Below are 14,503 nucleotides of genomic sequence, written 5' to 3' on the forward strand. Positions count from 1 at the left end.
TAACCTTAATTCAAAAACTGAATGGTGATCACTCTTAATTTCATTAACCCATTTTTATTAACTCGGTTTTCGAGATGTTACACCTCTATTGACAAATGTTGTTTAAATTTTGAATAAAAAAATGTTCTTCCAAAAATAGTAAGACATATTGGTAAAATCAAAAGAAAGGCATATAGAGTGAAAGAGCACACAATTCAAAATTTCATCAATATATTGACAATGATTGTATAGATATATTCATGAAATTTTGAATTGTTCAGAAAGCTCAATCAGATTTAAAGCACATAAAAACAAATACACGTGTAATTAATTTAATAATGCACTTAACTAACGTATTTTTGGTGATTAATTTTAATTAATTTTTGGACATGATGCTTTTAATTTTAGGGTTTATTATTCAATTTTTATGTAAGTGCAAATTAAATTCAAAATGTTGACAATATTTTTACTGTGGACTCATTTTAGTCACAAGTTTTCATTTTGATCCGTCATTACTCTTTTTGAAATTATTTTGAGTCTTTTTTTTTTTTTTGTACTTGTATGGATAATGCTCGACCTCTGTTTTCAGAGACAAGAATAAGAAGAGTAACCCTGTTTCCTCTCGAGGTTTCATTCTCTTTGCTTCCATCGATTAGCTGGTGTAGTTCACTGTGTTCGTTGGCTGGTTTTCACAAATTATCATGTGGATGAATTCATCACCATTGAGACAGCAATAACCGAATCAAATTCAACAATTAACACAGCTTATCATACACCTCGAGAGCCATTTTGATCGCCTTGTGTTATGCAAAAACAGAGCAAGGATGTAACCATGATCATTTCAAAAACATGCGGTGTGGTGGTGGGACAAACGGGACAAATGGGGTATGGTTGGGCTTCATAGTCCAAGACATTTTGGGGATATAAAACAAGCTTACCAATTTCAATAGCATAAACTTCCCATGATTAGATATTGATTGACATGTTCAATAACATTATTGATACAATAAGATCCAGAATAGAATTACAACATTGTTACTTAAGTCTGATTTGACGATGATCTAGTACTGGAAAAACTCCATATTTATTCTCTTTTCTTCAAGTGGAAATGTGAACAATAGAGAACAGCGAGCACTTTACCAGACCTATGCATCTCAAGTCATCCATACAATACCTTAGATACCTGCAACTTAAGAAGCAAGGATTTACTTAAAGCACATCATGTCATCAGAGAAGTAGTCGAAATGTGCTTTAAGTGATGAAATGATTGAGTATTTTGCTATGATAAGAAGACGTTATTACCTGTTGGTTTAGCATCATATGCAGTTCTAATCCCACGATATAATCGAGTTGAACGGAGAAGCTTGTCTCTAATAGAACAAAGCTTGGTAACAACATCACTCATGTCCATCCGTTCACTTGGTGATTCAGTGGAACAAGTGAGTCCTATTTCAAATATCGAATTCAAGCACCAAAGGTGTCTGTCATTTCCCAAGCGATTTTCATTGAGAGTGATGTCTATGATTGTTCCTCCGCTGACACTCTCTTGAAGAAGAATAGGATCTGTAATCTCAATCACTCGATCGGAAATAGCTGCCTTGACAAAGTTATGAAGAGTTAAACCTTCTTTGAACATTTCATCAGTTGGCCTTTTCCCTGTAAACATCTGTAGCAAGAGAATTCCATAGCTATACACATCGCCTTTTGTTGACAACTCACTTCCCATGCCATATTCTACAATTAAGTAATCAAAAATTACATATAGAAATAATTGCAGAGGAAAACCTTCTAAGTATACAAAAACCACTTACTTTTAGACTGCATATTTTCTTTTAAATAATGAAAGAAATGAATAAAGTGAACGTACCAGGTGGAGCATAGCCAATAGTTCCTCTTAATCCAAGGGAGGTTGACTGATTAGCAGCAAACATAAGTCTGTCTGTAGAAAGGATTTTTGCTAAGCCGAAGTCACCTATATGGCCAATCATTTCCCCATCGAGTAGAACATTGCTTGGCTTGATATCACAATGAATGATTGAAGTTTCACAATGATGGTGCAGATATTCAAGCCCGTGAGCAACATCTATGGCCACATTAACTCTTTGGAAGAAGTTCAGGTTTGTCATTATCATCGGTTCATTCATTCTGACAGATGGTTGCAACCAACCCTCCAAGCTTCCATTTTCCATTAACTCATAAACCAATGCCTTAAAATCATTGCCTTGATAATCGACACCTGAAACGACTGTTAATACCTTGACAAGATTCCGATGCCGAATATTCTTCAAGGCCTCACATTCAGCCAAGAAACTCCTGGAAGCTCCACGATTCATAAGATTAAGCACTTTTACTGCAATAGCTGCTTCAGTCCCTTCAAGAATTCCTTTGTATACAGAACCAAAACTTCCCGAACCGATCAAATTTTGTATGGAGAATCCATTAGTAGCCCTCAGGATGCTTTGGTACGATAACTGTAAAAATGAGTTTTTGGCACAAGTTTCCGTTGGCTGCTGCTCTTTCTTCTTTCTAAACCACAAGATGAGAAGACAAGTGAAAACCAAAGTCACTCCTAAAATCACAACAACAATTGCAATTTTCAATTTAACGGAAGTTTTTGATGATGTTTTGGAGTTACATCTTGACAAGTGTAACTCAGGGATGCCTCCACAAAGCTTACTACTTCCCTCAACAAATATAGCACTTGCATTCTTGAACACACCGTCACTTGGTATCACTCCTTGAAAATTGTTGAAAGAGAGATTTAAATACTTTAATGCCGTGAACTTTACAAGAAATTCTGGAACACCACCTGAAAGATTATTGTTGGATACATCCAATGCCTCAATGCCCCTCAATGAACTCAAATATGGAGGAATGGGCCCTTCAAACAAATTGCCCTCCAAATAAAGCGCTATCAGACTTACACAACTACCAAGGTTGTTTGGAAGCAAACCAGATAACCTGTTGTGAGAAACATCTAGTTGACCTAGATTTTTCAGTTTTTCTACTTCAACAGGAAGCTCACCAGTAAAAGAGTTTGACGAAAAGCTTAGTACAATGGACAAGGATGATAGTCCTAGTATTTCAGGGGGTATTGATCCACTAAGATTATTATGAGAAAGACCCAATAAAAGCAACTTTTGGCACTTACCTAGACTCGAAGGAATTTTGCCTTGAAGATTGTTAAAATCTAAATAGAGTTCGATTAACTCTGTTAAATTTCCAATAGAATGGGGAATAGTCCCAAAGAGAAAATTACTTTTAGCGTTAAATGTATTTAGCTTCCAAAGCCTTCCAATATCAAAGGGGATGGGTCCTAATAGTTTATTTTGTGCTACGTCTAGCGCCTCTAAATTGATGAGATTTCCAATCCCATCCGGGATTTTTCCCAATATATTGTTCTGGCTAATATCTAAACCCCGAAGGGTGCTAGAAAAATTGCTAATGCATTCAGGAAATTCCCCTCCAAAATTATTTTTGTCTATAGATAGAATTCCTAGATTGGTATTGTTGACTAAAGTGCAAACGAAGTTCAAGTCACCTTCTCTCCCTTGTCCCAAATGGTTTCCTCCTAGTTCAAGCCTAAACAATTTATCCAACTTTTCTAATGAAGGTACATTTCCATCCAGCGTGTTACCATAAGATTGAAGGACTTCCAAATTCGAGGCATTGGATATTGAAACTGGGATTTGCCCAGAGAATTGGTTTCCCGATACAGAAAAAAACTCAACATACGGCCAAGTGATTGCTAGGTCGGAAGGAAGAGTACCTTGAATCATGTTTTGACCAATATCAAAGGCTCTAATATTAGAAAGATTGAACATTTCGATAGGAATAATACCAGAGATTGCATTTCCACCAATGGCGAAATTCTTGAGATTTGTCAGTTGTCCAAGAGCTTTAGGTATAGTCCCAGTTAATCTATTCCGTGTTAAATAAAGTGTGTCCAAGGATGACAAGTTCCCCAACGAAGGTGGGATTCTCCCTCTCAAACTGTTGTTGTATAAAAACAAGAATTTCAGGTTTGACAAGAGGCCAAGCAAAGCAGGTATTTCTGCTGTCAGTTGGTTGTCTTCCATATAAACTAATGTAAGCTTAGAACAAGCAGACAAATTGGATGGAATTTCACCACTAATAGAGTTACCGTTCAGGTCTAATGTTTCGAGTCTTTTTAAACGACCAATTTCTTGAGGAATTTGATTATTGAAGTTGTTTCCCGAAAGATTCAACTCTCTGAGAAAGCTCAAATTCCCAATGAATGGTGATAAAGATCCTGAGATTTTGAGAAATTGCAGTTCCAACTTGGTGACTCTCCGATGCTTGCGACCGCATGTAACACCATGCCATTGACAGAAGTGAATGGAACTATTCCAAGATTCCATAATCCTGAGCCCGCCACTAGTTATCTTGGCTTTGAACTGGATTAAAGCTTGTTGATCCGTGACATTTCCTCTAACTACAGGGGTTGCTGTTGTGAAACCAAGCAAGTTAAAGCATGAGAGAAGGATTATAATTAGTTGAACATAAACAAAGAAAAAAGAGCTAGATGCTTCAAAATGCTTTTTTGATGGCTCCATCAACCTGAAACAATCTATTAGTTGATGGTATTGATTTGTATTTGAGAGTGGTTGGTTCATCATCAAGAACTAGAATGCAATATATAAGTAGTTTTCGAAATATGATATTATCGTATTCTATTGCCGTTAATTGGTTCAGACTTTTGGGTACCATTTGCATGGGCCACCGCTCCTTAACTTATTGCAGATATGATGTTTACTTAATTAAACATTGATTTCATATATAGTAAAATGACAATGGGAGACTTCAAAGTAAACGCTGGATAGTTTCAGTAGGGTCACAACTATGGAGGCCACCATTGACAATTAATCAGGAATGGTTCAACACGATATTTCTAATCATCTTTGTTTAATTTTCATATATGTAAATTGGCAGAAACTGACCCAATACGCCTAGTAAATACTATATTTTTTGTTTTTTACAATGAAGGTCCAAATTTGGAGGTAAGGATAAGCCAGGAAATTTGTTTGGAGGGTTTGTAATTAGATTGTTTAATTTTATAGTAGTAAAAATACAATTTTTATCATTTTAATAGTGAATATATTTATAATTTTAAGGGACTAAAACAATTTTTTCATTTTTGGGTGGACCAAAGTACAATTTTACCATATACTAATATCAAATTGGGTAAACTACCTAGTTGGTCACTCAATTTTTAGGGCGCTTTCATATTGGTCACCGAAAATGAAATCCTTGCAATTTGGATTATCAACTTTAGGTTGCTTTCATTTGGCTACCAAAAAAATATATTTTTTTTAAGTATTGATTGGGGTAAAATAAAATTAAGGATTAAAGTAAAAAAGTGGTAGAAACTAAAATAATATACAAAAATTGTTAAATTGTATTTGTTTATTCCATTAGCAAAAATTTTAAATTTCTCTTTTTAATATTGAAAATTTAAATATTTAGACATCAAAATAAATTGAATAAATTATTACAAATATTGTATCCCTTGATGGGGTCTAATGTTTGCAGTCTTCTTAGATGACCAATTTATTGAGGAATCTGGTTGTAGATGTTGTTTCCCACAAGACTCAACTCCCTCAGAAAGCTCAAGTTACCAACGTAGGGTGATAAAGAATCGGAGAGTTTGAGGAATTTCAATTCTAACTTGGTGACTCTTTGATGCTTGCGACCACATTTAACACCAAGCCACTGACAGAAGTGAATGCAACTATTCCAGGACTCCATAATCTTGAGTTGATCACTAGTTATCTTGGCTTTGAACTGGAGTAAAGCTTGTCGATCAATGTCATTTAGTCTAACTACAGGGCTTGATGTTGCTAAACTAAGCAAGTTTAAACCCTGCAAGTTGAAGAATGAGAGAAGAAATATAACTTCAACTGTTGATAGGGCGAATTTAAGGAAGCCTTTTGTTGACGCTGGCCAGCATACTGCCATGATGCATCAAAAACAGCCTGAGCCATGTAGTTACAGCTAAGGATCAAGCTACTGTTTTGTTTTGTTGCTTTCAAATTGGTGTTTTGTAACTTAGTTGAAATCAAACCATATTGTACTTGATGATTAGGTGATGATAAGCTGATAAATCAGCTTACCTATGTGTGCAAGCCATGTTTTGTAAGTTACAAGGTTATTAGTGGAGATAGGTAGTGATTAGGTGATGATTTTGTATCTCATTGACCAGCTCATGTCTGGTATTTGTATTGGCTTTATGCCATTGTTCATTTTAATGAAATTTCATTCAAGAATTGTTCATCATATACTCTCTCAATTTTTAGTTTCATTTTGGTTCATAAAAGCTTGATTCTGTTATTTTTTGTTGTGCAAGTCTTGAGCCTTAGAGCTCAAGAAACTGTTTTTGCTTTTTTTGTCTGTGTTCATTATTCCAACAATTGGTATCTAGAGCATATTTCTCAGTGGACCTGTTATTCTTCAAGCCAAGAAACCATGTCTTCATCTGGATTCTCACCAGCACCACCACCAGTGTTCAATGGTGAAGGCTACCACATTTGGGTAGTGAAAATGAAGACCTACATGCAGGCATTCGACCTGTGGGAGGTTGTTAACTCAAATGTTGAACCAGCACCTCTGAGAGCCAATCCCACAGTGGCTCAAATCAAGCAGCATACAGATGAAAGAACCAAAAGACACAAGGCTATGTCCTGTATTCAAAACAGTGTGTCTGATGTGATTTTCACAAGAATCATGGCTTGTGAGTCACTAAAGCAAGCCTGAGATAAGTTGAAGAAGGAGTTTCAAGGCTTAGAAAGAACAAGTCAGTAGCAACTACTAGATTTGAGAAGGGATTTTGAAAATTTGAAGATGAATGAGGAAGAAACAGTAAAGCAGTATTTTGATAGAATTGTGGCTGTAGTAAACAACATCAGACTGCTTAGGGACCAATTTAATGAAGCTAGAGTTGTAGAGAAGGTCATTTCAACCTTACTAGAGAGGTATGAAGCCAAGATCTCATCCCTTAAAGATTCAAGAGACCTGACAAGCATCTCTTTAACAGAGCTAATCAATTCTCTTTATCCACAAGAGCAAAGAAGAGACAGTAGGCAAGAAGAGCATCAAGAAGGTGTTTTCCAAGCTAAGAGCAAGCCTGGCTCGAGCTTTTCAGGCTACAAAGGAAGAAAACCTTGGTCTGATAAGCCAAGAAGAGATGGAGTAGCAAGGAGGCATCCACCTTGCCCACACTACAGAAGAATCAGTCATCCAATTGAAAGTTGCTAGTTTAGGCCTGATGTCCAGTGCAAAGTCTACAAAAAGATGGGTCATTCTAAGAAAGTTTGTAGAAACAAAGGCAAACTAAGACAAAACCAATCTCAATAGCCAAGAGCTGAAGCTCAAGTGGCAGAAGAAGGTAGTGACCATGAGGAGCAAGTCTTTGCAGTGTCTTGCTCAGCTTCCAAAGGAAAAGTCACAAAAGGGTGGCCGATAAACAGTGGTTACACAAACCACATGACTTCCAATGCTAAAATTTTCAAGAGCATTGATAGAAGCTTCAAAACAAGGGTGAATGTTGGAAATGGACACTTCATCAAGGCAGAAGGCAAGGGAGATGTGTTGATTAACACTCTAACAGGTAACAAAGTTGTCTCAAATGTCTTGTATGTACCTGAAATTGACAGAAACTTGCTAAGTATAGCTCAGTTGCTAGAGAATGGCTATTTAGTAGTGTTTAAAGGCAAAGAATGCTTGATCGGTGATCCAAATATATCCAATCTCATGTCAGTAACCATGGCTAATAGGAGCTTTGTGGTAGACTAGAATAAAAGCTCAGATAGTTCCTATACAGCAGTGCTTGATGAATCCAAGCTGTGGCACAAGAGGTTAGGCCATGTCAACTACAACTCACTGGCCAAACTAACCAAACAGGATTTAGTTGAAAACTTCACAAATTCTATTGAAAAAGAAGAGGTTTGTGAAGTATGTCAGTTAGGAAAGTAGGCCAGACTACCATTTCCTTTGAACAAGGCCTAGAAAGCCTCACAACAACTGCAGTTGGTTTACATTGATGTGTGTGGCCCTATGAAAACACCATCCTTGAATGATAGCAGGTATTTTATTCTCTTTATTGATGACTACTCGAGGTATTGCTGGATTTACTTCTTGAAACATAAGTCAGAAGTGGCCACAGTATTCTGGAAGTTCAAGGCTGTAGCAGAAACAGAAGCAGGATGCAAGCTGAAGAAATTGAGGTCAGACAATGAGACTAAGTATACCTCAGCAATGTTTCAGAGTTTTTGTGATGAAAAAGGAATCAAGCATCAATTCACCAACACCTATACACCACAACAGATTAGTGTTAGTGAAAGAAAAAACAGAAGCCTGATGGATATGGCCAGATGTTAGTTGTTTGAGAGAAATTTGCCCAAAACCTTATGGGCTGAGGCAGTTAACACTGCTATATATCTTCAAAATAGACTGCCAACAAAGGCATTGGCTCACAAAACTCTATTTGAGGCTTAGTTCGGGTTTAAACCATCACTGACTCATCTGAGAGTCTTTGGCTGCCTATGCTATGCACATGTCCCAGCAGTTAAGAGGGATAAGCTAGCCAAGAAAGCATAGCCTGGTATCCTGGTAGGCTATAGCAATGTGAAGAAAGCCTACAAGATCTTAGATCCTTCAACCAACAAAGTCTTTGCAAGCAGAGATGTTGTGTTTGATGAGAAGGCTAGATGGAATTGGGATAAAAATGAACCAGAGGCTGTTGCTAAGGATTTGCTAACTGATCAGATTGAAGCTGATCAAAATGATCTTGAAATGGACATTGACCATGAACCAGTCAGGGGAACCAGACCTTTGAATGAAATTTATGAAAGAACTGAAGTGGCAGCAGTAGAACCAAGTTGTTTTGAAGAAGTTGAAGCTCAACAGGGATGGAAATAGGCTATGCTCGATGAAATGAGCATGATTCACAAGAACCATACTTGGGAGCTAGTTGATAGACCAACTAACAGGAATGTTATTGGAGTGAAGTGGGTGTTTCGAGTCAAGCACAATGCTGATGAAAGTCTAAACAAGCTGAAAGCAAGATTGGTAGTGAAGGGATTCAGTCAAAAGTATGGCATTGACTACTTTGAAACATTTGCACCAATAGCCAGGCTAGACACAATCAGACTGCTGGTTGCTTTGGCTGCACAAAAGCAGTGGAAAATACATCAGTTTGATGTAAAGTCAACCTTTCTCAATGGTTTTCTTAAAGAATATATATGTATCGAGCAACCTGAGGTTTCAAAGTAGTTGGTGAAGAAAACAAGGTGTACAAACTGAAGAAAGCCTTATATGGCTTGAAACAGGCACTAAGAGCCTGATATGACAGAATCGATAGCTACCTAGCAGGCTTGGGGTTCGAGAGAAGCATCAGTGAGCCTACCTTATATGTGAAGAAGAAAAGAAGTGAAACACAGCTTGTAGTGTCACTTTATGTTGATGACCTGCTTGTAACAGGAAAGCAGTGAAATGCTGATATATTTCAAAAGCAAAATAGAGAGAAAGTTTGAGATGTCTAATTTGGGACAATTGTCCTACTTCTTTGGTATGGAAGTGTCCCAAACTCAGTAAGGGATCTTCCTAAGTCAGAAGGCATTTACCTCAAAAATTCTAAACAAATTCTCCAAGTTGAACTACAAGGCAACAAGCACTCCAGTTGCTGATGGAGAAAAACTATCAAGACATGCTGATTGTGAGAAGGTTTGTGATTCAACCTATAGAAGCTTGATTGGATGCTTGCTTTACTTAACTGCCACCAGACCAGACATCATGTTTGCTGTAAGTCTGCTATCCAGATTCATGCATTACTGTAATGAGAAGCACTATCAAGCTGCCAAAAGTGTTCTCAGGTACATCAAAGGTACACTGAGCTTTGGAATGTTGTTCACCAAGGCTGAAAGCTTGAAGTTGCTTGGATATGCTAATAATGACTGGGTTGGATCAATAGATGACATGAAAAGCACCTCAGGGTATCTATTTACCCTTGGTTCAGCCATTTTTTGTTGGTGTTCAAAGAAGCAAACAGTGGTTGCTCAATCAACAACTGAGATAGAGTATGTTGTAGCTGCTAATGCTGTTAACCAAGCCATTTGGCTAGGAAAGATCATGGCTGACTTGAATCTATACCAAAGTGAAGTAATAGAGATCAACTGTGACAACCAGTCTACTGTTGCAATTGTAAAGAATCCAGTGTTCCATGGAAGAATAAAGCACTTCAAGATTAAGTTTCATTTTGTTAGGGAAATGGAACAAGCTAATGAGGTGAAACTGATTCATTGCAGTTCTGAGGATCAATTAGCTGATATCCTGACAAAGCCCCTTAGTGTATCAAGATCCGAATACTTGAGAAAGAGACTGGGGGTTTGCAGCATGCAATCCAAGGAGGAGTGTTGAAGCTGGCTAGCATACTGCCATGATGCATCAGAAACAACCCGAGCCATGTAGTTGCAGTTGAGGATCGAGCTACTATTTTGTTTTGTTTCTTTCAAATTGGTGTTTTGTAACTTAGTTGAAATCAAACCATATTGTACTTGATGATTCGGTGCTGATAAGCTGATAAATCAGCTTACCTATGTGTGCAAGTCATGTTTTGTAAGTTACAAGGTTATTAGTGGAGTTAGGTAGTGATCAGGTGATGATTTTGTATCTTATTTACCAGCTCATGTCTAGTATTTGTATTGGCTTTATGCCATTGTTCATTTTAATGAAATTTCATTCAAGAATTGTTCATCATATACTCTCTCAATTTTTAGATTCATTTTGGTTCATAAAAGCTTAATTCTGTTATTGTTTGCTGTGCAAGTCTCGAGCCTTAGAGCTCAAGAAACTGTTTTTGCTTTCATTGTCTGTGTTCATTATTCCAACACCTTTAGGGCCTAGCCCCCAATCGAAAAATTGCTATGCAACTTTAAGAAATGATCAAATTACAAATTAATATATGGTTAAATTGTACTTTGTCCCTCAAAATGAAAAAAAATTATTAAGTCATTTAAAAAATAATGTAATTATAAATTAATACATGATAAAATTATATTTTAATCTCTTAAAATTTATAATTCAATTCTCCACTTCAATTTTTGTTTGGATTTACCCTAATAGTTGGATCTATAAAATCATATAAAAATATAAGAAACAAGTAAATTCCTCTTTCATTTAATCTATTTTAATTTTCTTAAATTAACAAAAATTCTTTAGCGTGATTTTTGGATGAATACCCCATAAAGAAAGTCATATTCCCCAATTAATAAGCTATAGATGATATACATGAAACGTTAGACATCTTTCCCACTAGAAAAGTATGGCAATTCAATGCTGAACTTTCATTAATCAACTAATTGATGTAATTTGCCACCACTTTCTACACTTCACATTAATTGTGGAGCCACCATTCATTATTGTTGTTTAAATTTTCTCCATTCATTATTATTATGGAAAATATAAGTTTCTATTTCCAAAGTCATTTGATAGCTGATGGATAACCAGATTTTTTGCTTCATTCTAGTTCTTGGGTCAATACCCTTGAAGAAATGCCATTTCTCGAGCAATGAGTAATGCATAAGGTTTTACAGAAAATGTTTTTTGCATTTTCTTATGTTTGTTTCACAGAAAACAGCTTGGTCAACAAAAAATGACTTACAGGTGAACGGAAAATAAGCCTTTTTACATGTAAAATGACTTACCCTTTTGAAAAGCATAAGTCATTTTCTGAAAAAGAGCTCCTCAATAGATAATTTTACTTTTATATTAAAATTAACTTAAATCAAGTTTAATATTATTATATTGATAATAAATTTTATTTTTTTTAAAAATATTTAAAATATTAATATAAAATATTATATTTTTAATATTATTAAACATATAATAAATTATTTATATTTAGTCATATAATAAATTATTAATATAATTAATATAATTTATTATTTTTAATAAATTATTTAATATTTAAATTTTATATTAATTGTAAATTTTAAAATAATAATTTTAAATAATATTATTCACATATTATTGAAAATATCAATATTAATATTTTAATACTAAATATTTATTACAATTATAAATATATTAATAATAAATTTTTGTAGTATAAATGTTAAAATATGTTATAAGTCTATATAATCTTCACAAATTTGCAATTTAGTTTCGTACTTTTGATTTGAAAATCAAGTCCAATCACGACATTGTTGATTTTTTTGTCAATTTTGTTAAAGTCACATTTTAAATAAAAAAATACTCAGTTGGTAGTCATGTAACTAAAAATAATCATTGCAATGAACCTAAATTTAACAAAATATTTTTAATATATGTAAAAACAATGTAAAATATAAAATTATAGATATAAAATAAACTCAATTAAACAATGAAAAAATATAAAAAATCTCAAATGCATGTTGTTTTAATTGAAAATGACTTTTATGAAATATTTTTAAAGAACCTGCCAAACAAAAGAAAATATTTTACACATATTCATCAAAACACCAGAAAACATTAGCTTTTCCAGAAAAGTAAGTCATTTTCCAGAAATCATTTTCCGGAAGTCATTTTCAGTGAAACAAACGGAGCCAAAATTTCATTTCTCTAGGACTGAGTACCAAATAAAGCTTAGACAAGAAAACACCTCATCTAAATCAAACAATGTTAAGCAATAAACATAATAATAAATTTACAAGCCAGTGATCAACCAGTACCTGTAGCTAAAAGACATAATTAGACCTTCGAAATGGTCTGGCAATCGACGACACTATATCGATTTCTTTTTCTTTTAGCATGTTCTCGCATGCCCCATACATATCCAATATGAGTGGGAAACTGTGTTGTTCTTGCTTCATACTTGTTAGAATTGTGTAACTCGGATCCGTCACTTGTTAAAGAAATAAAATAGAGAGACAAAATAGGGGGCTCTGTACGGACCATATTGCACAAGTTGAATCCATATAGGACTATACTTCTTCTACTAGATATTTATTATAACAAGATTGTTTAATCCTTTTGTATGATGTGTTTTTCAACATAGTAAATTTCTCCTCCTTTACTCATGATTTTTTTCGATAAGGGTTTTTCACGTAAAGCACGTGTTCTTATTTTCCTCGTTTATTACTTTACAATAATTCCTACCACCATTATTGACGTTGATTATAACAATAGCTAATTAGTCCTCCAAGCAATAAGAAAACTGGAATATGTCTCCCATATTATGAAATCTGAAGGGATTGATTACTCACATGCTAAAAGTGTAACACCCTAAACCCAGCCTAAACATTATGGTTGTATCTGGCAATGTCACACGATAGTGTTTTTGAAACCTCGTTGTTACGTTGAAAAAAATTCCATGTTATTATCTTTAGTAAACCTTTGTTAGAACTTAGGAAGTCATCTTTATTCATTTAAAACATTTATTTTGAGATATCCCTTGTTGCAGAAGCTTTAATAAAACAGTCTAAGTGATCATGTGTTTAGAAACTACTTTAACTTTTTGAAAATCGAATTTTCTTCGACCAGCAGGTATAAATCCATAAAGTAAAATAAATAAATAAAAACCCAAAATTTAAAACCAAAGTCCCAGAGGGTCCATAAATTACAACACAAATAATCAATAATAATTAAATCATAAAACGTAAATTGAAAATCATGAAGTCCAAAAATTATTGTGGTCACCGCTGAGTCCTCCATCACACTCATCCGTCTAAGTCTCGGGATTACCTGTGCACATTAAACAAAAAGGGTGAGTTTACGTAAACTCAGTGTGTAATCCTACAGAAACAAACAAATAATCAGTATTCACAGTGCACAGTTAAACAGTCTTGGGCCTAAGCCTTTTTCAGTATCAATGACAGTTTGGGCCTTAGCCCATCTCAGTACAGTGTCAAAAATGTAGTAGGGCCTTAGCCCATCACAGTATCAGTAGCAGTAATAGTTAGGCAGTAGCAAAATCCTACCCATCCAGCCTCTACACACCATCTCCGTCCAACCCTACACTCCATGTGGGGATATAATCAACCCACCCATCCCTACACTCCAAGTAGTACCGAATGCGGCACAAAATAGTAGTTTGCAGCTGAGCTACCAGTAATCAGTACACTTCCTCCGAATAATAACCCCCAACCCAATGCAATGCAACATACCATGGATGATGTGCTATTATGCAATTTCAGTACATATATTCAGTTCAGATATTAACATGCTCAGTACAAATATCATTCAATCAATTTCACACATTTAGGGGTCTAAGTAGTGCTTACCGACCTTACAGTAGGTTCACAGTTGACTTGGGTGACCCGTGCAACCTTAGAATCATTCCGGTAAAAATGGGCCCACATGCTCGTGTGTGCTCGTGTGGCCCACTCGGTCCAAATTGGCCTTGGTCGTGTGATCCATTTTTAATGTAACTCATGCTAGTTAAATATTCATATATATTTTCACTATTTACTTATATGTTCATTCAAAGTTGTCTACTTGAGTCATTGTCACTAAATTATTTATATCTTGA

At 35.2% G+C, this 14,503-nt stretch overlaps 2 protein-coding genes across 4 annotated transcripts; one reads left to right on the forward strand and one right to left on the reverse strand.

Annotated features, from left to right (window-relative positions):
- Window positions 1-926: 926 nt before the first annotated feature.
- On the reverse strand, window positions 927-4,700 carry LOC105776864 (probable LRR receptor-like serine/threonine-protein kinase At3g47570). Of its 3 annotated transcripts, none has more exons than XM_012599805.2 (3): window positions 1,847-4,700; window positions 1,282-1,713; window positions 927-1,168 (listed from the first exon to the last, which is right to left on the reverse strand). In XM_012599805.2, exons 1-3 carry the CDS (start codon window positions 4,617-4,619, stop codon window positions 1,155-1,157), a joined length of 3,219 nt encoding a protein of 1,072 aa, XP_012455259.1. In that variant the 5' UTR covers window positions 4,620-4,700; the 3' UTR covers window positions 927-1,154. The 3 variants fall into 3 exon arrangements, with proteins under 3 accessions (XP_012455259.1, XP_012455260.1, XP_012455258.1); XM_012599806.2 differs by having other exon boundaries at window positions 927-1,162; window positions 1,847-4,699; XM_012599804.2 differs by having other exon boundaries at window positions 927-1,713; window positions 1,847-4,699.
- Window positions 4,701-6,840: 2,140 nt separating this feature from the next.
- LOC105775675 (uncharacterized) lies at window positions 6,841-7,791 on the forward strand. Its single transcript, XM_012598163.1, has 2 exons — window positions 6,841-7,188; window positions 7,354-7,791. The coding sequence occupies exons 1-2, from the start codon at window positions 6,841-6,843 to the stop codon at window positions 7,789-7,791; spliced, it is 786 nt and encodes a 261-aa protein (XP_012453617.1).
- Window positions 7,792-14,503: the final 6,712 nt, after the last annotated feature.

This window comes from Gossypium raimondii, chromosome 10 (assembly GCF_025698545.1).
Source record: "Gossypium raimondii isolate GPD5lz chromosome 10, ASM2569854v1, whole genome shotgun sequence".
In the NCBI taxonomy this organism is placed as follows: domain Eukaryota; kingdom Viridiplantae; phylum Streptophyta; class Magnoliopsida; order Malvales; family Malvaceae; genus Gossypium; species Gossypium raimondii.